General features: G+C 43.4%; 1 protein-coding gene across 1 annotated transcript; it reads right to left on the reverse strand.

Annotated features, from left to right (window-relative positions):
- Positions 1 to 2,896: 2,896 nt before the first annotated feature.
- HAS2 (hyaluronan synthase 2) lies at positions 2,897 to 21,985 on the reverse strand. Its single transcript, XM_084283099.1, has 4 exons — positions 21,922 to 21,985; positions 12,506 to 13,132; positions 7,860 to 7,961; positions 2,897 to 5,795 (listed from the first exon to the last, which is right to left on the reverse strand). The coding sequence occupies exons 2-4, from the start codon at positions 13,130 to 13,132 to the stop codon at positions 4,866 to 4,868; spliced, it is 1,659 nt and encodes a 552-aa protein (XP_084139225.1). The 5' UTR covers positions 21,922 to 21,985; the 3' UTR covers positions 2,897 to 4,865.
- Between the last annotated feature and the right edge of the window lie 3,215 nt (positions 21,986 to 25,200).

A 25,200-nucleotide genomic window follows, 5' to 3' on the forward strand; every position in this document is an offset into this window, starting at 1 on the left:
TTAGTCTGTGTTAACATTTCATTTCTCTTGGAGGAACCCTCTCATACTATCTTGCAGAGTTTCTCTTTCAATACTAGTGTATCTTCTAATACATCTCATAGTGCGGTATGGTTATCCAGATATCACAGATGCTGGCAGAAACCAGGCCAGCACCGACTCTTGCTGGCAAGATGTAAGGCAACAAAGAAAGAGGGCAGATGGAAGTCACTGATGATCCTCAGCATCAGCTCACCGAACGGGTTCAACCCATAAGCTACATTAAATAAAAAAAAAGTACGGAAAACATAAGTGAAGTTTTTGGAAGCAGACACAGGCAACAATGTTATAATGAATTTAGAATAATCTGCCTATCTGTTTTCAGCCCCATCCACCACAGTTCTTTGTGGCCACAGGGTTTTATGTATCCATGGCAAACTGTAGGATCAAGGCATAATTAAAATTTTCTCTCTACTGAAAATTGCAAAATAGATAATTATATGAGCAGAGAACTTACAGAAACCAATTTCCTGTGATTCACTTGCACACAGTGTTTCTCCTGTGTAAGTTCTTTTGCATTATTATTATTTTTTTAAAGATTAATTGATGGTAGATATCACACCTAAGATGTACAAAGCATCCTAGTTTCCACTGCATGTATCTCTCCTAACTGTGCCCGACATTGTTTGCGGCAGAACTATCTGACCCAGGGCAAAAACAAGCCACAGACCATGCTTACACTCAAACAGTACTGAGTATCATGTACCAAAGCTCAGACACACGGCCTGCATCTCTTATTTATTTAGTGTAAATGCAACTACAAGGCCATTTTCCTCTATGCAGTCACTGGAGCTTATGGAAATTTCAGGGCTATTCTAGGAGAAAATTCAAGATGGATTTCTTTGGGAGAGACAGAATCTTTTATTATACAAAATTACATAGCTGGAAGAAGCAGGCCCAATTTGGGGCACTTGTTCTTCCATTGGATCTGAAACTGAAGCAGCAAAGTTAGACCAAGGGTAAGATGGGAAAAAAAAATGCACTATGTTTAAGTTAATTGTATTAACTTCAGAGAAAAGTGCCTCTTCCAGCAAAGCCTCAGTAGTACCAGACCTCGTCAACTGCTCTTGATGTATTTTGTCTCCTCTTTACCATCTTGTCTCTTGCTAAGAATAAAATTCAGATGAAAATTTTTAACAGACACATTCGCAACAGCTTGTGCATCGGGACATGTTTGGCAGTACATGTCTGACAGGATTTTTTCCACCTCCTAGAAAAGTTCTGCTAAATATTCATGCATTCCCCACTGAAAGAAACCTGATTCTTGGCCAAACCAAAGCTTGTTAGCAGTCAGAACAGGAGGGCTCCTTCCTCTGTGCTGTACCTCTAATTCCTGCAGGTTCTGCTTCACACCTGGTTTTTGGAAACAGATGCCTTCAAACCCAGATTACTCTACTCTGGAAATGGGTTATAATCTGGGATAGTGTCAATTCATTTTTTTTTTTTTTAATATATAACTTTAAGTTTTCTGTAGAATTTATAGTTTGTGGGAGTTCCTTATAGTGTTTGACATAATCTGTTAGAGGCTGAAAAATACTTGTGTTTTTTAAGATTTTTTTTTTTTTTAAGCACAATTTTTTCTTTTGTTATTCTCTCTCTTAACTGTGAGACAGCTCACAATTACATTTGGTATTAATGAAAAACACATTTTATTTTATTCCGCAAGTTGTTGAAAATACCACAAAATAATTTTGAGATGAAAACGAACAGAGGAAATATTATTTAAGAATTTTTCTAAATTAAATTGATTTTTATTTAGGAATAAAATTCTTTAAGAATTGTTCTGCAGTCTGCTTTTCTGTTGCAACCTTTATTTTTATTTTTTATTTTTATTTTATTTTTTGACAGTAAACATGAAATGACTTATTCCCTGCAATCCTTCTGCCATTGCCAGTGGGGATATAGGAGAAGGGCTGTGCTTTTTCTGGGTATTTAGTACCAGCTGCTGGCGAGCTATTTGCACTCTGGGTCAGGGAATAGGCGTGGGGAGCAGAGATGGGAATTGGTTTCAGTCTGGTAGGACTTATCATTAGGAAGCAGACTGTCAGCACCTGCTTCAGAAAGGATCACAGGAGAATTCATGCTGGAAGGAGCCTTGGAGGTCCGTAGCCCAAGCTCCTGCTCAAAGCAGGGCCAGCTCTGAGGTCAGACCGGGTGTCTCAGGACTTTATCCAGCCTTGTTCTGAAGGCCTCCCAGGGCAGAGACTGCATTATCTCTCTGGGCAGCCTGCTCCAATACCTGACTGGCCTTACTGGGAAGAAGTTTCTGTTTATACCCAGTCTTGTTTCAATTTAAACCCAGAGACTTTCATCTTCCCACCAGGCACCACTGTGAAGTTCCTGGCTCCATTTCCTTGATGACCTCCCTACGCATATTGGAGATGAGCTAAAGTGTTTCCCACCAAAGCCATGCCTTCTCCAGCTGAACCAGTCTCACTCCTTCAGCCTCTCCTCACAAAGCCTGTGCTCCAACCCCAACCATCATGATGGCCCTACACTGAACTTCGTCCAGTTTTTCAATGACTTTCTTCTGTTGGAGGTCCCCAAATCACTTCTCATACCAGGGACCAGTCCCTGCCTCCTTTAGGCACACACTCCCCAAGTGCTCTGCTATTCAGTGGCACATTCCTGCTTGGAAATCAGGCTGGCGACACCATAACAACATTCTCAAACACATGCAGATTTATGGCTTCAGAGCAGAAGTGTTGATCAGAAACACCACGAATTAGTCATAATCTTATCAAAAATATTTTATTTATGAAAGTAACAATTATACTATACAACCTATATTGGAAGTACATTGAATAATTGCTAGAATAAATACAGGCAATTAATTCAATCTTTTTATAGAATGAGAGGATTTATTTGACATTTGAATGTTAACCCAAGCTTTAACTTACATCATAAATAGTTAAAAGGCATAGTCAAGTTTTTTTTTTTTTTTTTTTTTTTTACCATTTCTTTTGCTCTTTTTTTTTTTTAATACTGTTCTATTTTGTAATCAACATGAATCAACTCTCCAATCATTAACAAAACATTAGTATGACTTTCAAGCAATCATGTACCTCAAGATAATCAGACAAAAAAGGTAGTGTGTGTGCAGTTCATTCTACAGCAGAATCTATTCATGTCTGCATAAAAAAGAAGCTGAAAATGCTTCTAAGTTCTTTAAGCATCATATGCTGATTTCTGCTTTACCACAGTGCTTTTAATACCAGAATCTAAAAAGGGTACATATCTGTATGCAGCTGGCTTTCTGTTGCTCTTTATAAAGTATATTAGGGCTCAATGCCACATTCCTTTGGCTGGTGAAAGACTGCAGGATTTAGTCCTGAATATTATTTCTTAAAATCATGGTCCAAAATAAATGTCCAAGATGGATTGTTAGGCACCAAGGAAGTTATAGATTTGCTAAGACTTGATGTTTTCTAATAAAAGTTGGCTTCTTTTCAGGTAGATATGCTTTAGTCAAATACACATTACTGGGCTCAATACAGGGGTCTGTATTACATTGCAAGTTAGAGAAGCTGACATTTATCTTGTCTGTAAACTCTATGAAGGACACTGCAGATGTTTTATAGTAAGGCACCCACATTTTGGAAGTGATGATATGTTTACCTTTCATGTATTTTTTAAACTAAAAATTCTGTCCTGCTTGATACCAGCAATTTATGAGCAACTACAACTGTTGATAAGGTCAGTTTTGGGTGTCCAATGTTTCTTCAGATGAGAGGTTCTGGTTCCTCAGATTCCATGTAAAATCAGAGGGAACTCTCCTATAGCAATGCCTTTTGCAATAGTATTGAGCCCTGGTTTACCATATGGTTATTGTGTATGCCAGAGATATTATGCTTTCAGTAGAGTAGCAAATTTCCCTATTACAATGATATCCAAAACAATACAAAGCCCAAAATTGCACATATCTACCCCTTTGGCCTTTTTTTTTTTTTTTTTTTTTTTTTTTTTATGCACAAATATGCTTGTATTTGAAAACTGACAATGTTGGGCCTTTTCTAGTAAATGTCTTCAAAGAGCATATTTAAATACTTTTTCACAGAAATAACCATTCAGCAGTTGCAAAAATGCAGAGAGACTTTTTATTCTTTCTATTATGAACAATACCAAATCAGCATAAATTTTTGGGAAGGAATTGTGATTTTTTTATCCCAAATGTATTTAAAGAGGCTAAAGAACAAACTGTTGGGGAGGCAACTTTTTTTGGCAGATAGTAAAATATAAAATATGTGATTTTAAAAAAAAAAAGGCTTAAAAATACACACACACAAATAATACAATAATATAAAAATACAGCTCAGCCAATGGCCTCTTAAAATTTACCTTTGGCATTACATTTGGCAGCCTAACACAAAAGACCCTTCCTATAAACAGAGCTATAAAAAAAAGAAGTTCATAAATTAGGTTGTAAGGGGTTGTAAGATCATTTTCTTGATTCTCCAAACTCCTTTCCTTCCTGTCCACACACATAAGCATGACCAGTGAGGTATATAGAACGTAACACTGTCAGGCAGATGCACAATAGAAAAGTGCATAAACATAAAAGTTCTCTCATTTTCTTGTGAACAGGTCGAAACTGTGTGTTTGGCTTTTTTCCCCCCTTGGAAAAAAAAAATAAAAAAATCATTTTCTATTGTTCTTGTTTCTGTTATTTTTTCTTACTTTGGCAGGATGAAAATGAACCCAGAGGAATACAAATGTCCTATTCCCAGCAGCAGCGATCCATTTCCCTTGGCAACATCCATCTGATGCCACAGATACTACAAGGTCGTTGGGTTGCTTTAAAACTCTCTGGGTAACTTCCCACAGAAAAATCATACGTCTAGCACCATGTCATAGTGTTGCTCTTTCTTCCGCCTGCCACATTTGGTGATAAGAACCAAGTACAAAGTCAACAGCATAATCCAGTAACATGCATAGAGGATTGTGCCAATGATGAGCACTGTCTGTTTTGACTCAGAGAATGGCTTTTTTGATTCCTTGTAGATAGTGAAAATTACGCCACCTAGGAGGATTGTAAACCAAATGGAGACTGGAATAAGTCCTATAAAATTAACTACAATGGTTTTTCTTCCTGATGTGCCCCACCCTGCTTTGTTTATCGTGGCAATTGCAAATATCTTTGCTGGCAGTAAACTTGACATATACAACACTGAGTAGAGTGACATGAAAACCATGACAATGTTGCCCCTAAGGAAGCTGGCAAAGGAAGACTTTATCAGGCCCACTAACTGAACTGTCAACAAGAAAAGGAGGATGTTCCAAATTTTTCCCCTGTAGAAGAGCTGAATGACTGTGGCAATAAGGAAGAAAGGAAAGAATCCAGTGATTACAGCTTCATAGGTCATCCACAAATGGTGCTTGTGGAACCACATTGCATTATAGAGCCACTCTCTAAAGTACGATTTACTCCAGCGGGTCTGCTGATTCAGCCACCTGAGATACTCTATCGGTGTTTCGGTAAGGCACTTGGATCTAGCTGTGTATTTTGTTGCATAGCCCAGACTTAGCACTCTGTTAGTTAGATGCCTGTCATCTCCAAAGCTGCACTGGGAGCCCATAAATTCTTGATTGTACCAATCTTCCAGGAATTCGTGGAGTAAAGAGTTTCTGTACATTCCCAGAGGTCCACTGATGCACTGTACACAGCCAAAATAGGACTGACAGGCTCTTTCTATGTTAAATGCCATCCAGTATCTCACGCTGCTTAGAAAGGAGATCCAGGAATCATACTTGTTCAAAATCTGCAAAATACAAAAAGTTTGCATTTTAGACAAGCTCTTGAGAAAGAAAATATACACATTGGATCAATAAGGAATTTGTAGAGACTAGAATACTGTTAGCCAAAATATAGGGGAAACCTCACTCCTCTGTCCAACTTGCGCCAAATCCAGGAGTTACCTATACAGTCCAGGACACTGACAGGAAAGGCATGGTGAGGCCTTCAGGAACCTGTTCCACCTAAATGATCATTCTTTTCTCACAACCTTGCCTCTTCTCCACAACTTCTTTCCTGGCTCGTTTTTCCTTTCTCTTCACCCACAGTCAAGGACCTGCTGCTGGACTTGGCCTCTCCCTTGAGGATATGGCAGAGTCCACGATGTGGCCTCCTGCTTCCCAGCCTGTGGCAGAGTAGCTCTTTCCCCAGCCTTGCCTCTGCGTACAGCTTTCGCTCTGTCAAGACTTCTTCCAGCCCTTCTAAAGCTATGCTGGGGTATGAGAGGCTAAGCACATTGTCTTTGGCCTACTTTTTTTGTCTTATAAAGCTTGCCCTAGAGGTTTGATCCAGGACTATGTGACTGTAGGCCCTCCAGGATGGCCCCAATTTGTGTCATGTCTGGAGGCCATCTTGTCTCTGTTTCAACTTCATTGCAGAATGTTTTAGAAGCAGCAGGGCTTAGGGATGGGCTCGAGACTGTCTCAGATTTATTTGGCATATGCTGAAAAGTGAGTTGAGACAAAGAAAGGCCAGAGTCTTCATTTTGCTTCCTTTCCTCCCAGAGGATAAATGTTCTTCCCACATCTTTCTGCAGGTGCTTATTAACTATGCACTTATGTCATAGCTGAACTCCCTCCACACGTGCCTAGTGTCTCACATGTGTGAGGAGAAGTGTGATATTTGTTTTGTGGCCAGACCAGAGCCACAAAGATATTCAGGCTTCTGTGGGAATCTTAATTTCTGGAATTAAGAGCCACATGCCTGAAATACTTCTGACCACTGGGGCATTCATCAGTAAGTGCCTGCCCATATAGATAGCCCTTTCTCTGTCTCACATAAAAGCCCGACTGAGTACAACGAGCCAATCCCAAGGCCAACTGACATATTCATATGCATTTTTCTTTAAAACTTGTAGCAGAAGCAATTGTGTTAAAAGGAATGAACAGCCTTTTGCTGTGGTTGTCAGCCAGACTCATCAAGGCTGGAAATGCTCTCAGAAGTGGAGCTGGGCTGACTTTGGAGTTGTGCATTGTCCTGGCTGACAGAGATGCTGAAGAAACCCAACAGTACACAGAGAGCATAGTGCACTGCATTTAAAAAAAAAAAAAAAAAAAAAAAAAGTTTTTATTTGTGACAATCTTGGCTGCAAAGAGTAACATAATTAAAGTGCTTGGGGTGATGGATTTGGCTTTGGGAGACCTATTCTCTGTTCCCTATTGCCCTAAAGATTTTCACAGAATCACAGAATCACAGAATTGTCTAGGTTGGAAGAGACCTCAAGATCATCGAGTCCAACCTCTGACCTAACACTAACAAGTCCTCTGCTAAACCATATCGCTAAGTTCAACATCTGAACGTCTTTTAAAGACCTCCAGGGATGGTGACTCCACCACTTCCCTGGGCAGCCCATTCCAATGCCTCACAACCCTCTCAGTAAAGAAGTTCTTCCTAATATCCAACCTAAAACACCCCTGGCACAACTTTAGCCCATTCCCTCTTATCCTGTCACCAGGCACGTGGGAGAATAGACCAACCCCCACTTCACTACAGCCTCCTTTAATGTGCTTATAAAGAACGATAAGGTCGCCCCTGATTTTCTGTGGCACCTTGACCAAACAGTCATACTCAGATACTCAAAGATGCTGCAACAGCCCTGGCAGTCTCAGTGTCCCATTTTTCACACATATGGAGGAGAGTAATACTTGTCTGCTATCTATGGGTGTTAAAACCATACAGTGCTCATAGCTGAGAATTAGGGTTTCTCTGTGATGGTACCACAGTGTATTCAGTGTATTCCATGCAGGGAATAGTGTTGCAATGCAAATAATCGTTGAAATACCCCTGTTAATCTGAAAATCATTGTACTCACCTGCACATCACCTCCAACTCCTCCAACCATTGGATCTTCCTCTAAAACCTTTACCATTTCCACTGATGAGGCTGGATCAAGTACAGTATCTGAATCACAGACCTACAAGAAAGACAAAGAACAAAAATGGGTTAAGGAGTACACTAGAAAAGAGAATAAAAATCACTTGAGTGATAAGTAACTCTATATGCATATTCTCCTGAATGCAATTAAATCTCTCTTTGGAGTCTGCATTGACACTTCTTAAAGGCCGTTTGTATCAGGCAGCAGGGAGCGGTGCTGAATGAAACAGAGTGCTTGTTAGGGTTGTGCATGCAAACAATCTTCTCTTCTGTATCAGCTCTATTTGTTTTACTGGCACATTGGGCTGGCTGCTTTGAATAAGAGATATGCTCTCAGAGATGGAGCACTGCAGAGCAAGACAATGTTCGTGGGTGTGTTGCAGATTCCTGCTGAGCCCTGACATAGGGTTTCCCCGAATTGGCTGCATAGTTTAGCACCCTAGTCAAATGTTTCCCGCTACCATAAGAGAGAAGGAGTGAGGAGTTAAATTCCAGATGCTTGTTTAAGAAAAAAATAAAAATAAATAAATAAATAAATAAAAAAGGAAAAAGAAAAAAAAATCAGCTAGGAGTCTGGAAAGAAACCTAATAGTTCTTTCATTTGCAGAAGGATTTAGTAATTCATTTAAGATACGCATTTTGGATTACAGAACAAACTTATTTTTAGATTTAGATGCATGGTGTGTTATTAGTAGAGCAGGGATGTGACATTTGATATACAGAAATTATTTGCTATTTTGCTCCAGCATTCATACAAAATATATATAAGTAAGGCTAGAGTGAGTCCCAAAATGCAGCACTCCATTAGACCAGGGCAAAAATAGATGACACACACAAGGCGTTTCAACCACACAAATACTCCTAGTCAACTAGACACTGTGTACATTAGGTCTTGGTTTTCCCCCGGAGAGTAGGAGGAGGGCTCAGACAGGCTGGCCAGTCTGCAAGGCAGCTGGCGCTGCTTTCCTTTGCTCTGAGGCAAATGACATGGGCTGCAGCCTGTTTAAAACAAGCGGGTGCCTCCTTCTCCCAGCTGCTGCTCAAAGAGGTGTCCTGATCGCCTGTAAGCTCGTTTCACTGAAGCTCAGAGGCCCGAGCAGAGGAGGCTGTCCCACAAACACTCCTCTGGCCAGCCAGATCCTGCCCTACAAATTCTCCTCCTCTTTTCAGTTTATCCACAGTTTGGATTTCTGTGATTTCAGATGGAAACGGTAGGGGCAGAAGTCAATGGCTCTGTATGAATAGCCTCTGAAGTCAAATTCTGGTGAGGCATCAGATCAGAAATCCTAATTTTGGTGTCCTGTCATCCAACCTTTAAATTCAGCCTAAGCCCCCCTTTCTCTAGGGGAGCTGAAATTTTCATTTCTGTTCTGCAAATGGGAGGAGAGGTTTTAGAGACTCTGTTATGGACCAGACTTGAGCTGGGAAGTTACCCGGGATAACCAGGCTGCTCAGCTCGTGATGCAGCTGAGCATCTGCCAAAATGCTTCCTCTCCATGCTCTCTTGGAGGGGGCTGAAAGGAGAAAGCTGATGAGAACTCACATATTTCTGTCAGGAGAAAAGCCACAAGCATCTCCAGCTCCCACTAACTCAGAGCATCCAGCTCCTCTCCTTGGAGGACTCAGCCCAGGAAGCACCTTTGTAACCTGGCCAACATGTTCCTCCAGCTTTGGTGGGAAGCTGTCATCAGTGACAGCACTTGGTGACAGAAAGGGAGCAGAGTAGTTCTTATAAAAGGAAGAAAGGGTGCCTGTATTTCTGTCTGGGACTTTCTGGACAGACCTGTCACTGAGTGCTTTGCATCATGAATTTGCAGTTTGCTGGCACCCAGGGCTCAGGCAGTGATACTTGGTCCCATTTTTGTGACCGTGAGTGGTTGAATGGGGTCAGGCCGCTCCTCATTTCCTTGGCTTTCCCTCCTGTGCCTGTCACTCTGTAAGGCTGAGCAGCCTCCACCCGTCAGATGTATTTATCTATAGCAGAGAAATCTGCCACGACCAACACCACTAAGACAAGATGAGGAATCCTGAAAACACTGGATTTATTTACAAATGACCAGCATGTGTCCTGGCCATGCCAGCACAGTGGACATGTCTGCATTCCTGGGACAAGCTGTCATTTTCCCTCTGAATGAGGTTTTTCTAGGTGAAAAGAGGACATGCCCTGAGAAAAGCAACTTAGGAACGTGAATGAAACACACCAAGGGCTGGCCAGCCAGGGCTGGCCCGGCACAGCCCATGAGCCAATTTGCCATCTTTCCACATAAGGGCAGGGTGACCTAGAAATTACTGCCGTGGGTCACAGAGTTGCATGAAAGGGACGCTTGGCCTTGCATGCTGTAGCCTCCAGCCCTGAGCTAAGCTGTTCAGATGCTTGCTACAACCAGTGGTGGTTTAACCAAGCTGCTCCAGGGGTCTCATTCTGTGCTGGATGGCCCACATAGGTACCTGCATCCAGCCAAGCTGAGCTGCACCCTGATTGTACCAGCTAACTCTGCACTGATGATGTCTCCCAGTTTAACTCATCTACAGAATTACTTTCACCCTCCTAACCTCCTCCAGGAGGGAAGTAAAGCCTCCCAAGTGATTTCAGGTATTTAGTGAGTCTCCACTAATGAGCAACAGCTTGGTTATCTGTGGTAGCCAGCCTGCTTTGTGACTGCCTGCCCATAGCCCTGAGGTGTATTTAAGGACCGAGAGGCCCCCAGTGCACAGTGTCAGGGGTGAGCACTCATGCTGACTGCTCCACTTTGTAAAGTGGTTGATCATCGATGCAGATTGCTCAGCCCTTAAAGTGCAGGGCCTGTTTAAAGTAATTCACTGTGGATACCCCCTAAAGAACCATGTGGAAAATCTCAGCCTTCATTCATTCATAAAACAGAGCCACATGTTACCTGCATTACATCAAGACTGTGGCCAGCCAGGGCCACCAAGATGGTGCTCTTATAATGTAGATGTGGCTGTGACATCAATCATCAGCGCAGCCTTTGGTGGCTGCTTACAGCAGCATTACAGCCCCTGACACGTTCATCAGGACTTCTGAGTCAGGTCAGGAGTGTTAATTGACTGAAAGACCAGAAACTTCTCTTCCATTTTCTCAGTTTACGGTATGACTGTTGAAATAGAAACACTTTTTCCAGGTTCTCTGAACAAATGCAAGAGGGAGGAAAGTTGTCTTGAATCTGTTTCCTCTCTGCAATATGATACTTTTGTGTGAAGTGATTATAAAACCATGCTAATGCAGAAAAACAGCATTTTTTATCCCATCACAGTCCCTCACAGCACAAAAACCAAAGTGCAGACAATGGAGAATTTAAGCCCATTGTTTTCAGAGAATAAATCAGTTTAAGTTTTGTAAGTGCTTGGGGATGGGCTTTAAATCTTTTCCTTTCTCTTAAACCTCTGATAACTCTTAAAGCTCTGAAAACAGGGTGGCTCCTGGCACTCTTTGCTTTCTGCCTCTCCTGTGCATGGAGGATTTGCTGCCTTTCTGTGCCCCGTGGACACCATGCTGTGTGGAGTGCACACACAACTGCACAAGGCTCAGAATCGACCCCAGAAACACATGCAGCCACCCCAAGCCAAGGGAGACCATCTCTGCTGCCCCACCAGAGGAGACTTCTGCAGGCAAAGCAATGTTCTGAGGTCAGGAGAAGGCAGGAAAGGCTGAGCGTGATTAATTAGGAAGACCATCTAATTAATAATCAGTGGGATTTAGTCAAATGAGCCTCACAGGTCTTGATATGCAACTAACGATCCCCAGGATCTGGCCTGGCCCTACGCACCTCCCTCCACACACAGCCTACAGCATTCTGCAGGGCTGTTTGCAGGAGCGAGGAGTGCTTCCATGTGTAAGGCACAAACATAGAAAATCTTTCATGGGATCCAAGGCAGCTGGAAATAAATGTGTCTCTGCTGCTTTGGAAACCAGGAGAGAGGACCCAGCCTAATTCATTTTTAAGTGAATAGTGTCATACGGGCTTTAAAGGCCAAGTCGCGGTGAGTGAGGTAATGCAGTTGTAAGTGATGAAGCAAAAGCTCCTTCAGGCTTTAGCTGAAGAAATCTTTCTTTCAAGACTGCACATTCACCCTTTTAAATGCTCTGCACAGCCTTCGAGGACCTCAGCATATCCCCATCTTTTTTACAGACTTCACCACTGAGATATTCCCTAGTGCCACCAAAAACTTGTCTGTCTGCTTGCATATAGGGCTGCTAATATCTTCACAAAATAAAACCTTACCCGAGACCTTGACTTACAGGAGCCGAGGAGGGCTCTTCAAGAGGCCACTGGCTTTGCCTGAAGCAAAACCACTGTGATGAGGGAGCACTACTGAAGTCTGAGGAAGTTTTTCAGATTTCTCCAGTAGCTGGTGCACAGATTTAACATATTCACAGATAGGCTGACCATTTTAAAAGGTAGCAAAATACACTTTTAACGGTCAAGCTGTTTCCAAATAGACTGAAAGGAGCACTGTGTTCATCAGGGACTAGGATGGCCTCTAACATGCAGCACAAAATATACAAAAGCTGCTTTCTTTCAAAGTGTGTTTGAATTGGCACCGACCTAGTGCTTTAATACCTACCTGTACATAATCCACGCTTCTCCCCAGTGCTTTGAATGCTGTGTACATTACTTCTCTTTTTCCACCCCATTTCTGCATGATGCAAACACTTTTGTTGGACAGGACCAGTTGAGATACGTGCTGTATGCTCTCTCTGTGAGACTCCTCTGTCTCACCTGGCCCTTTGTCGTGGAAGTTATTATTCCAGATATAAGTGGCAGATTTGTCCCTACCCATGATTTCAGTGAAAATGTCCATCATGTAAATGTCATCTTCTGAGTTCCCATCAATTACCATAACAACTTTAATTCCAGGGTAGGTCAATCTTTTCACAGAAAGTAAACATTTTCTTAAGTAGTCAGGATCCTCTTGATAGGCAGCAATACAAAGGGCAACTGTTTTATTCAGCTTGATTGGAGTCTCTAACGACCGCTTCATTTTCCTGTGCTCTAGGAAGGCAAACAGGCTTTGGATGATGAGATGTGATGCCAGGATAGCACCATAGAGTCCGAAGGAGAAGTAGTAGTTGTCTGTTTGGATGAACTGGTAGCCCACAATGTAAGCAGCGGTGATTCCCAGCAGGAGGGACACCCCGAAGAGTGTGGTTCCAAGTATTCTCAGGATACATATAAACCTCTCACAATACATCTGCAAGGAAGCATGGAAACTGTTAGCAGAGCTACCACTTCCCACTACAAGACCTTGTCAGAGGTGCACGTGACAACAACAAGCTCAGCACCAACAGATGCACCTCATGCTTCTGGCTGTGTCATGGACTTACAGCATCACCTGCTCAGCTTACATCTTATTCCCTTTACAGTATTTCCTCCACGTAAAGTAAGAGTCACATATACCTTGAAGTAACAGGGAGGTTTTCTACTATTCTTAATGTCCTCACATTAAGTGTTGTCTGTGTCAGGGTCTTATTTTGGCAGCTGTGACTTGCTGAATGAGACACTCTGTCATATTAAGGGACTTTCAGGCCACTACTCACTTCATATGGCCATGGGTGGAAGGAACAGCTGAACGTCTGCGCAGCCTCTACTCACCCCCAACCATGTCGTGACTGCATCCCCCCACCCTGAATCACTTCTGTCGCTTACTTATGCTTGCAAAAATATTGGAAAGACATTCTTAAAACAGATGCCTGAATATCTTTATAATTTTTAGACAGATGTCTGACTATATTTGTAATTTGTATTTATATAATCAGACATCTGCTTTAAAAGGTCTTCTCAATACCGTTGCAAAAATGTGTTATTCATACATTTGTGTGCATAGATATACGCATCTATGAGCATGGCTGAAGTCTGATGGAGATTAGGTCTGTGGAAAAAGTACACATTAATTTAACAGAGCCAAGGTTTCACCCTGGACTTAAAATTCATCAGATAACCAGCTGATTCTGACAGCTTCTGCACGTGTAGGTCACCTGGCTGTAAGATCTTCCAGCCTAAGCTCTAGGCCATGGATGAGCAACAACTTTGTCATAACTACAGAAAAGTCAATGATGTTTGATGTCAATACCTTTGACCTTAGGAACATAAAGTGGATAATGTCTGTTCAAGGCTAACCTGGTAAGTACATCGTAAGCCAAAGAGTCTGAAGCACATGCTCAAATATTTTGCTGAATTAGGGCCTCTTAAGGTGAGGGACTTAATATTTGTGTTTTCTTACTGTTATTCATATTTTCCCTTCTGCTAACATCCTGCCTGATAATGTTTGTTTCATCATCTGTTGACCAAAACTGAAGCTGGAACAGCACTTCCTTACATCATATATGTTTTTAACTCTTTCTTGTGAAATGTTGTGAAAAAATACTACCAAGCTGCAGCAGCATAGCTGTCAACAATCATATTTCTGTCTGAGATGTTACAGGCTTGGAAGAAAAAAGAAATTGTCAATGCAGAATGTATTACAAAATAAAAATAAACCAGGCGAGCATCAAGTCTGAGATTACAAAGACTATGTTTTTTTCCACCAGCTATTTAGGGTCTTAAATTTCAAGACAAGGGGAAGCCTCTTAAATGTATATTTGGAGACGCTGTTAAAGAAATCGGACCCTATCTCTAGGACTTCCTTGAATACTTATGGCTGGGCTCTGACAGGTGCTGTAATCACCCACCAGCACCAGACCCTGCTCTGGCCTGTCTGGAAATCTTTCACAATAGGGGTCATCAAGAAGCCTAATAAAAGATGGCTTATATGAGCCACCACTATAGGTGAATTAAAACCCAGTGCCCAAAATAGACAGGCTTTAGAAAACAGATTAAGTAATGGATCCCTTCTAGATTACCTTGAAGTCAAATAGCCTGTGTATTTATTAACCCCCAAGTACACAGAAGGTCAGAAACATCAAGGTGAATGCTTCATTAATGGTGCAGTTGTATGAGGCTTTCCTATTTGGGGTCCATGACTTCTCTTCTCTTGCCAGAAATAGAAAATGCCTATTAGTGAGCAGGGGCTGAAGTCTGCTTACATTAGGAATTATATGACTGAAATCAATGGACCACTTGTATGGGTATAGCTCACCGGATTTAGATTAAGATCTGCAGCGTTTACATTTGACTGACTATACACTGTACCGCGCTTCTTTTTATATTAATTTGTTATTGCTCTTTCTTTTCCTATGAAGTGTTTCCGCACAAAAGGAAAAAAAAAAAAAATGCATTCTCTGATCTTGTCATTACAGCACAGTTTCCCTCCCTCAGAAAAACCACTCTTTTAAGATCAAGAAATGGATTTCTGGTCTTAATAAAATAGCATTTTTTTCTGTCCTTTAACTGTCAACCTTGGGAAAATAAACAGTGTTTTGATCTAAATTCCTGGCTTTCATCAAAGAAACTTTCCCCTTTGTATATGCAATTGGAGGTTTTATGTATGTCTTTTAACTGACTGAATCTCAGGCAAAATCTGTAAAAAGTTGCTCAATATTTTCAAGCTTTAGCACGTGACCTATTGATATCATGCCCAGCAGAATTGATCTGTATCAGCTTGAACGTGCCCAAACAATAGCAAAGAAGCCAAAACCTCTCCACCCTTCTCCAATAATTGAGCCAAGAAGTTAAAAGGAAATGATGCTTGTATGAATCTGAAGCCAAAACTGAATTGCTGAGTCAAATAGAAGCATTGAGGGTAGGGAATAGCTGCATCGGATTTTAATGTCAGATAGTGCTGTTGTAAAAAACTAGTCTGGCCTAACACAGTGAAGTGTAAAAGGGCATCTGTAATAACACATCAGTCACAATGTTCCTGATCTTGTCACATAAAGCTAGAATCAAGTATTATCAGAGAAGCAGTGCACACTACGGCTCCTGAACATCGTACACCTAAGATAATGCCATGCTGAGTCAAGATGCAAATGTCAAGTGCTTGGTAAGGGACAAATACCTGTATTCACTTTCAAAGCCATGATTACTTTTCAATCATTTCCTAGATAATCACTCTTTCTAAGTGCTAGCAATACTTTTTCAGCAAAATGTAATGCTTATCTTCAATGTTGCCATCACCACAGCAGTTCAACAGCTCACACCTCGTATGGTCAGCCCAGCTCAGTGTTTTATGCCTCAGCCTACTGGGTTTTCAGTTCTTTGAGGGATTTAACCCAGTAAGGATGACCCAAAGAAGCGGTACTGCAGCACTTTTAAACAAAAGAATAAAAATGTGAACAGTCCTCCATGGACTGGGGATGAGGTGGTGCAGATGGGAGGACCTGCAGCTAGTCCCATATTCCTGGACCAACAAAAATGATAGCAGGTCATTTCTGTAGGGGCATGGAACTGCTGCTATGTGGGAACAGGTGCTGGAGAGAGGAAGACAGAACTCCTGGCCTGGTGGGAAGGTGAATTCGTGGGTTACTGTCTCTGGAGTCAAAACTGGGTCTTGCACTTTCAGACTGTTTTTTTTAATCATCTCTATAAAGCAAGAGGAAGAAGGTAGTACCTGCAATATTCTTTCTTTCTTATTAAAGTGAAAGCTATTCAGCCCTGGAAGAGGTCAGACGCTCCATTGTTTTGTGTCAGCCCTGAATGACATTTCCAGGGGGCAATAAGGTTGAAGATTCAAGAATACTATACCCAGGGCACCATGTGAGGCTCTTTTAGAGGTGCATATGTCTCCCATGTAGTGCATGGGAAGCCTGAGACAGGACTGCTAATCCTACTCTGCAGTTCAGGCACCTGAACCCTTTACAGGCACCTTCATCTAACCCTGCAGTGCTGAACCCAGTACAAGCTTTAGCATAGCACCCAGCACAGGGCCAACGTTTGTGCACACATGACAAGTGAACGTAGAGAGGCTTCAAAGTCTACTACTGAGCAATTTATCATCTTGCAGCTGTTTATTTTCATGAATGGAGCTGGTCAGTCAGTGCTTAACAGCTCACCTAGTAGAAAAGAAATGTGAAAGCAGTTTGCTCAATGCTAATGGTGTGTAGGCTGTTGCTGATTTAATGACACAGACTTTGATTCACCAAGCAGCCCAAGCATATACATGTCTTGTAGTGACTGTACAGGAGGAGGCAATGAACATATGTGCCTGTGTTTGGAGACTCCTATGAAAGAGCATGGCCAAGAAAGAAACCCTTGCAGGTACTTGGCATCAGAGTCCACCTAGTGAATTATTTAGCGTCTATTCTGGTAACCTGATAAATGCACATAAAGAGTATTTTTATTTTTCCACACTTTTGTTGAGGAAGAACTTACTGTACATTACTATTAACATCTGTCAACTTAAAGCTGAAGTCTTCTAGCATTATTTTCATTAAAACTTCCAGATTAACAAGGAGTTGACTGATACCTACCTTGTACATAGTAACTGAGGGACTACATCTAACACTAAAGATCACAGCCCTTTCGCAAGCTGAATATTGCCTTAGATCCCAAATCAGATGAGCATAGCAAAATATGCTTGAGCTCTCTCTATTCTGGAAAATATTTAGCTACATAAGTCTAACCTTCCTAAGATACAGATATTTGATTGAAATACAGCAGGATCTAATGCCCTGATTTGCACTGCATATTTACTCAGGAAAAAACAAACAAACAAGCAAACAAAAACAGTACTTCCTTTGCACTTATTGCCAATACTTCAAAAGAGTAATAAATAGAATAAGGGGAAATTCATATCCAGAAAATCTTTGTGTAGTGGTATCTGAACACATCAATACTTTCTGCACTCTGTTCATTTATTCTGTGTCAGCCAATGTGTAGCTGCTCTGAGGACTAAGGATGCAGTCAGGTGGACCCCTGCATCTGTTAATACTGAACTGGGAACTGCTGACTGATAAAAGGTTAAAATGAAATCAGGTTTTCTTGCAATATATGGGATGCAGCTCACTGCATCATCTGTTTAAGGTGTCTCTCATATACAGCACTCAAACGTATTGGTATGTTCTGGCTTGCTTTCCCTCAGAAGATTAAAAAACAAACAAACAAACAAACAAACAAGAGAGGGAGACTCAGGAAGCTCATACATAAAAAGAAATGGTTTGGAAGATTGTTTGAAAGAATTATCACTTACTAACTCCAAAAGATTTGAATAAAAGATCTTAAAAACAAACAAAAACCTTATAGTGCAAAGGTCATTATGGTCCACGAGACAGCAATAAATATTCAATCACAAGTGTGATTATTTCATCCCCTTCATCTCTAAGGGTTCAAAAGAGCAGTGCCTCTCTCTAGACTCATAGAGCTATGGCCATATCAGCAAATACTGTCCAATACTACAGGAACAGACCTGCAAAAAAGAGCAAGGGGTGGTAAGGGCCTAACTTCCACTTTCCATATGTTTCTGATTTTACTCCGAACCAAGTTTAGTCAGACCCAAGACTGCAAACCCTGAACAGTCTGCTCTAGCGGTGCATCTTGCAATTAGTTTCATTCAAGAGGAATGCATCATGTGCTCCGTGTCACTTTGCATCACAAACCAAAGCAAGGGGAGGGGAACTGTAGCATTTGCTTCAATAGCACACTCCTGATTCAAGCTAAAATAGTACAGACCAACCCCATGTATAACATCTGCCCGTCAGTCTTCTCTGCAAATCTTTGTTGCAATCGGAAGCGCTGAGCACTGAAAATGTTTGAAAGTGTCTCATCTTTACATAGAAGCTGAATTCTTGAGTGTCTGCTAGTCGTGGTCCTCTGAGCCCTAGTGCTGAGGCTTTGGATTCAGCAAAGCATGTAAGCGTGCCATTAAAGATAAGTGCGCACTTAAGTATTTTGCTGAAGAGGGAAACCAGTGGAAAATTTGTCTTCCAGTTCTGTAAGGCAGGCATAAAGAAATAAATAAACCTAAATTTCTCTGTGGAGCTGTTGTTTCTGGAGTATTCACAATGAAAATGTATCCATACATTGGAAATATTTATTATATAGATTAATCTCTCTTCTGAACATTGACAGATTGGTCATTGCTTAAGCCCTGCCTTTCTTACGTGAGGGAATCAGAGAGGGTGAACGAGGACCTGGATGACTGGGATTTTGTTCCTAGTACTGCCATTCACCTGCTGGGTGACCTTAGGCAGGTGAATTCACCTCTCTCTGCCTCAGCTTCACCTCCTGTAGAATGGGAATAGTGACCATGCTGGAGGCTCTTGGAGGTCTACAGTACTCTTCATAAGGCTGAGGCTACTGATACCTGTAGTGTTACTCTCTCTGGTGTCACATGGGACCCACCGGTTCCCAATTTCCACATAACTATTTTTCCTAAAAACAAAACAAAACAAAAAACCAACCAACCAAAAAAACAAACAAACAAAAAAAAAAAAAAACAGGCCACTTCCTTTCCTATATTCATCAGAATGTAGATTCAGAAGTAGTGTGTCTGTAGGAAACATGCAACTCGTACTCCGCAGGGTGCCTGAGATCACTGATGCTGGCAACACAAGAGCTGACACATGTGAGTATACGTGCATACAGCTACTGAGGGCTGCTTTGCACACAGCTTTTATAAGCATGAAAAAAGAAACCTTCCTTGTGAGAATAATAGCAGTGGTTTCTACAGATCAGCTGCTGGAATAACTGTGTATTTGAGTGCAAGTGTGCATGTGCGTGCACACGTTGTATGTGGCCTTATACACATATAGTCCGTGTTTATACACAAACACTGTCTGAGTGTTATAAATATTCATCCAATATTTAGAAACATTTAGCCTTATTTTGGCAGCAAAGTAAATCATTTATCTTTGAAGTACAAATGATTCCAGGTACACATTAATTATAAGCATAAAATAGCTGCCCAGACACCCTCTTCTCCTTTACAGCCCACAGAGAGGAAACTGAAAAATTATGTTACATCTGTACATCTTTACTACAGCGGAGTTACCATATCTGGTACTTTCGGTTATTTATCACTTCCAGATTTTGTCATGCCATTGATCTTCTGGAAAGGGCTCACATAAGACTAAAATTAACTCTGGGTTTAGGTTTAAAGAACAGGGTTAGTAATGATGGTAAACTGTATCTGTATGCACAGGCTTTGATCAGCAAATCAAGAGCCTTCTGTCTTCTCAATGTATGTTTTTCCCCTAAAGTGCCCAAATTTAGTCTCTGATAGGTCTGAGTAACTGCTAGGTGGATTTGTCCCTAATGTAGACAGTGATATGCTGGTTAAATTGACGAAAAGAAAGCCCAAAACCCCAAACTGAATGGTCCAAGAAATAAAACCAAGAAGTTAATCATATTTGCGCTGAGAAATTTTAGATTGCAGGTAAAAATATTCTGGTTTCAGTTTCCTGGTTACCAGTTCTGAGATCCACAGACGCTTTTGGCACAAACCGGACTACTCCATGCCTCAGTCTGGCAAGTAAATATTTATTTGATCTTCATAGCTCATTATCTTGTAATTTGTTTATCAAGCACAGGTAATATCGTGTTTGACTTAGTCAAGTCCTCCTACACTGAATGCAAGGGTAATTTGCTGCTTTATACATTAACTTTGAGTAGTAATAAAATGAAGCACATATCTGATTTGCTTGCACACCATAAATACGACCAGCTGAGTTTGCTGCTAGCTCAACTAGCAAGGGAAACCCCACTGAACCCCATACAGCTGTTTTTCCTACTGGGAAAGCCTTCACCCAGGTGTTTTTACCCTTGCACATAGATTTATTAGCATGAAATAAAGTTTCAATAAAGTTCTGCTGAGGCAAAACTCAAGGCTTGGTAAGGACTGCACTTGGGCTCATTTTTGGGGGGAAAAGGACAAATTTCACTGCAATCACACCCAAAAGGACTGACCTATCTGGGGGCACCATGTTACGCATCGCGTGTGCTGGGAAGTGTGCGAGTGCCTATGGAAAGACAACCCGTAAGGAGACTATGAGGGATTCCCATGCTTTGGGGGATCGTAGAAGCATCGTGGCTCGCCGAAACCCACCAGGGACGGTGTGTGGGATAAGGGGGGCCGCCCTTAGGATCCCTTCCATCCTTTGGCAGGACATTAGGGAGGGTGGCGGGGCTCAGGGCAGCCAGGAGCTGAGAATTTGGGGCAGGTGCAGGGGCAGGCGGCTGGGGCCGGCTCTGCAGGGGGGGCAGCAGCATCGCACAGCCCCCGGGGCAGCCCTGGGGCGTGGGGGCAGCCTCCGGCGGGGGAACCCCGGCCCCGCGTCGTAGCCAATGGGGGGGGGGCGGCTCCGGGTGCGTCACAAGGGGTGGGCGGGGCGTCGGGGGGGATCCCCCGCTTTGCCACGTGGGGGAGGGAGGGGGCGAGAAGGGAGGCGTGAAGATTTGGGGGGGGGGGGGAGGGGGGCAAATAAAGGGGGAGGGGAGGAAATAAAGGAGGGGGTCGCGGGCTCCGCTCCGCACCCGCAGACCCCCGCCGGGCGGGGAAGGGGCCGTAATATTGCTCCGGGGCTGCCTCCCCCCGCAGCTATGCCGGGGGGGCGACCCCCACCCCAGCCCAAGTTCCCCGCAATTAGGGTTGCGCGGGGGGGTCGGGAGGTCTGGGGGCAGGCTGCAGCCCCCCCTGCTTCCCCCGGGGGCTCCGCGCTGAGACATCTTGATCGCGTTTGTTCCCCCCTCCCTCCGCTCCGGCTCCCAGGCGGGGTTTAGCCCGCCTCCCCCCGGCCTCCCCTCGCTTTCCTGCCTGCCGTCTCATCCCTCCCTCTCCTCTGCAGGCAGGGGAGAAGCCGACCTGGGCTGGGGAACGGCTTCCGAACCTGTTGCTTCATTATTATCATCGTTATTTTCCGAATCGTATCGCTCAGCAATATCTTAAAGGGATTATGCGGAGGGGGGGTCGAAGTTGAAAACCTCATTCATCCTCCCTGCGGCCCTATTCACTGCTGAAATAGGTGTAGCCTAGGCACGGTGAGATCCCTCCCCAGCCCCGCTCCTGTTCTGGGGCTCTGTTCAGCCTTCCTCCCTTGGGGATGGGAGGAGAGGGTCTTCTGCTGCCGAGATGACAGAAAGGGGGGCTCGTAAAGCTCGTAAATCACCCACCTTGTTTGTCCTTCTGTCCTTTGGTCATAGAGGGGCTCCAGCCAGCTGTGTGGTCTCACGTACCGTTGCTCCCGCTGAACAGTTTCCAAGTTTGAGGTAAAAAGATCAAATCGCACTTTTCAGGGACTTATTCAGACGCTCAGGAATAAAAAATAATTAAAAAGGAAAATAATAAAAAATAATCATTTAAGGCTATTCAGTCCTGCTCATTTTCTCCCACGTGTTTTCCCTATTACAACGTATTTGTCTTTTTCTGCTTCAGTTTCTAGTTCAAAGTTGTGGGATTTCTTTTTTTTTTTTTTCAAATAATAATAATTAAAAAAAAAAGAAATAATAAATTAGGAGTTAATTTCTCGTGGTCGAAGCTGAAGATCGTATTTCAAACCTGGCTAGCCAGGAGCCTGGAGAAGTTGCAAGGCAGCGTCAGAAAGTTTGAGATGTACAGCATCAGATAAAGTCTCTTTGGTGATGCCTTGCTGACCGAGTAACTGTTTCAATGAGGTTTCTCAGCAGCAGCAAACGGGTAATGTTAACCAGATTTCTTTTTCTTTCCTGCTGCTGCTGCTTTTCTGCCTCCTCCACGTTATGGGGTCTTTTTAACAAGTGAGACTTGAGTTGTTTTAATAGGCGGAGGATGGGAAGGAGGGGAGGGAACTCCTGTAAGGAGGAAAAAAAAAAAAAAAAAAAAAAAAGCCAACCCTGCCCATTGAAATGATCTCAGCAGCCAAGGACCAATTCAGCGGCTGGAATTCAGCTAGCTAAGTCGCCAATTCTGCAAAGAAACGCAATGCACACACGTTGCCACCACCTGATTTCCTCTTCGTGCCCCCGCAGTTTTGGGGAAGCCCCCCCCCCTCCATCTCTGGGCTCGGGGTCTGGGACTTGTCCCTCCCACAGCCACTATTCGGCTGGGACAGCTTCAGCTGCTGCTGGTTTTTATTAATAAGGGAATTGCCTCTATGAATGGATGAACTTTGCAGTTTCCAATTCTGCTTTAACCATTCAGTCTCGGAAGCATTTGCTGTAGTACAACCCGAGGAAGCCCCCCCCTCCCCCCCGCCCCCATCTCTGGCATTAACCCCCCGTGCCACTTTTGTTAAAACCAGCCCGGAAACACGTTAGGCGATTCAAGAAGTGGGAAAACGTGTCGTTTTTCTTTTATTTTTTTTTTTCACCAACACTTTTCTCTGGGTGCTCTGTTGCCTGCTCACAGTTAACCGGGGCCGGGCAGGGGCAGCGCAGCCTCCAGCCCACCCGCGGCTGTGCCGGCTCCTAGCGGCTTGCACTCATCCGGATGGGCTCCTTCTCTCGTAGCCCTCCCTCAAAACCTTCCAGCCCCCCATTTTCCCTTGAAATGACCGAAAAGAGGCACTAGGTGGCACTGTTGAAGTGAGAGGAGCGGCAGGGCCGTGACAGGAGGCCCGCCGCTCAGCCCCGCCGCCTCCTCAGGGCCCACAAAGGGCGCGGAGGCCGCAATGGGGACGGTCCAGACACCATGGGGAAAATCAGGGGTGACTCCTCGGCCCGCTTCACTTCCCGGTGTGGGAAAGCTCCTCCTGTCTGCTCCTCGGGGCTGAGGAATAGTAGAATCATAGAACCATTAAAGTTGGAAATGACCTCCAAGATCCAACCATCCCCCTACCACCCGTGTCACCCACAATGGTGTAAATCACACAGTCACACAGTCACAGAGTGGCCGAGGTTGGCAGGAACCCCTGGAGATCATCTGGTCCAACCCTCCTGCCGAGCAGGGTCACCTAACACATTTTTCACGATGGCATCCAGGTGGGGTTTGGATATCTCCAGAGAAGGAGACCCCACAACTTCTCTGAGCAAATGGTGTAAAGTTGGCAGTCACCTGCATTGGAGGTTTCCCTGGTACCTTGGTCAGATTTTTGGGTGTGCTCAGCTGTTGCTGAGGGGAAGAGAGATTTTAAGATGAGTCTGGAAGCTGAGCTCTTGGAGAAATTCGTCTGCCTCAAATAACAAGTCTGCTTCTGATTTAGGCCAGAGTTTTGTGGCTGTTTTAGCCTGGCAGAGCCAGGAAAAGCAGCTGTCTCACCATCCTGCTTTGGGCTCCTTATTCCTGCCCCTGCACTGCCCCTTTCCCTGTTCTACCTGTCAGGAGAGCTGACCTAGGCTAAAAAATAGCCACTTGAGCAAAGGAAGCAGCAAAAAAGTATGAACAAGTCACTTGGGCAGGGACGAGGCAGGACAAATGCTTTAGGAACAAACTTGGTTTGTGATGGCTTGGAGTGTCCTTGAAAGGCTTAGCAAGCATGAAGTTTAGCAGGGTTTTGAGGCATGTCTCCGTTTCAGATTTTCCTCCCTACACAGCACCACTCCCATAGTCCAACCACCTTCAAATGGCCAGCGCTGCAGCACCTCCTGGTACAGGGTGCAACACAGCTCTTCTCAGGTATGGGTGAATTGCCGTGTCTGCTCCAAGCTGGGCAAGAGGGCATAGGGGTGTCAAAAGAGCTACCAAAACCCTTCTTCATGCTAGCCCTTCCTACTGCCCAAATATCTAGCATCAGCCAGACTTATAACATATAGAGCATTGGTCATTTAGGTAGACAGGGAGCAATCGCCATGCTCTGCTACCATCAGACATGTCTACAGTGTTGTAACCAAGACATCAGCATCTGTTTGAGTCCTAAAGCATGGGTTCCTAGTATCAGACTTTCTCTGGTGCTTCCAGAGGTAAGAGAATTAGATTGTAACACAATCTAATGGCCCAGGTCCATACCTGAACATGGCCATCCCAGAAAGCTCTGCCTCGGGGAGCTTTTTTTGTGAGACTTTGATGGGCTTCCTGGCCACTTGTTTGCCTCCCCCTCTGTACAGGGACACTTGTGTCCTACACAGGGGACTTCACATCTAGCATAATTTCTGAAATAATGCTAGATTTGGGGTTTGGGGTTGTTTGCTTTGTTGTGTTGTAACCAAATGTCTTTTGAACTAATATTTCTTTGCGTTATATTCCATTTTAAAAATAGTTTAAAAAGGTTGCAATTCTCCTCTGCTGATGATTGCATCTATTACTCTGAAAATTCACACTGTCCCACTGCCTTAATGATGTCTTCTTTGGGTTTGAACAGGGATTAAGAGACAGATCCCAGTGAGGCACAAATCTTCGTGTCCAGCTTGTATTACAGGGACAGCAATAGCAGCACTTAAATCACACTGCAACTTCGCTTTAGCAAATGACATAATGGGAGTGGTGAGTCTCTCATGTCCACAGCTACTTCCTTCTCAGCCATAGCTGTCATTGTGTGA

This window comes from Netta rufina, assembly GCF_964035555.1.
Source record: "Netta rufina genome assembly, chromosome: 2".
Classification (NCBI taxonomy): domain Eukaryota; kingdom Metazoa; phylum Chordata; class Aves; order Anseriformes; family Anatidae; genus Netta; species Netta rufina.

What these genes read in the sequence shown, in the direction of transcription:
- HAS2 (XM_084283099.1), bottom strand. Translation starts at nt 13,132, where the DNA reads ATGTATTGTGAGAGGTTTATATGTATCCTGAGAATACTTGGAACCACA. An exon ending in GAAGCGTGGATTATGTACAG is followed by an intron (nt 7,962 to 12,505) that starts GTAGGTATTAAA and finishes TCTTTCTTGTAG; the next exon opens with GTCTGTGATTCAGATACTGT. An exon ending in GAGTTGGAGGTGATGTGCAG is followed by an intron (nt 5,796 to 7,859) that starts GTGAGTACAATG and finishes TGTATTTTGCAG; the next exon opens with ATTTTGAACAAGTATGATTC.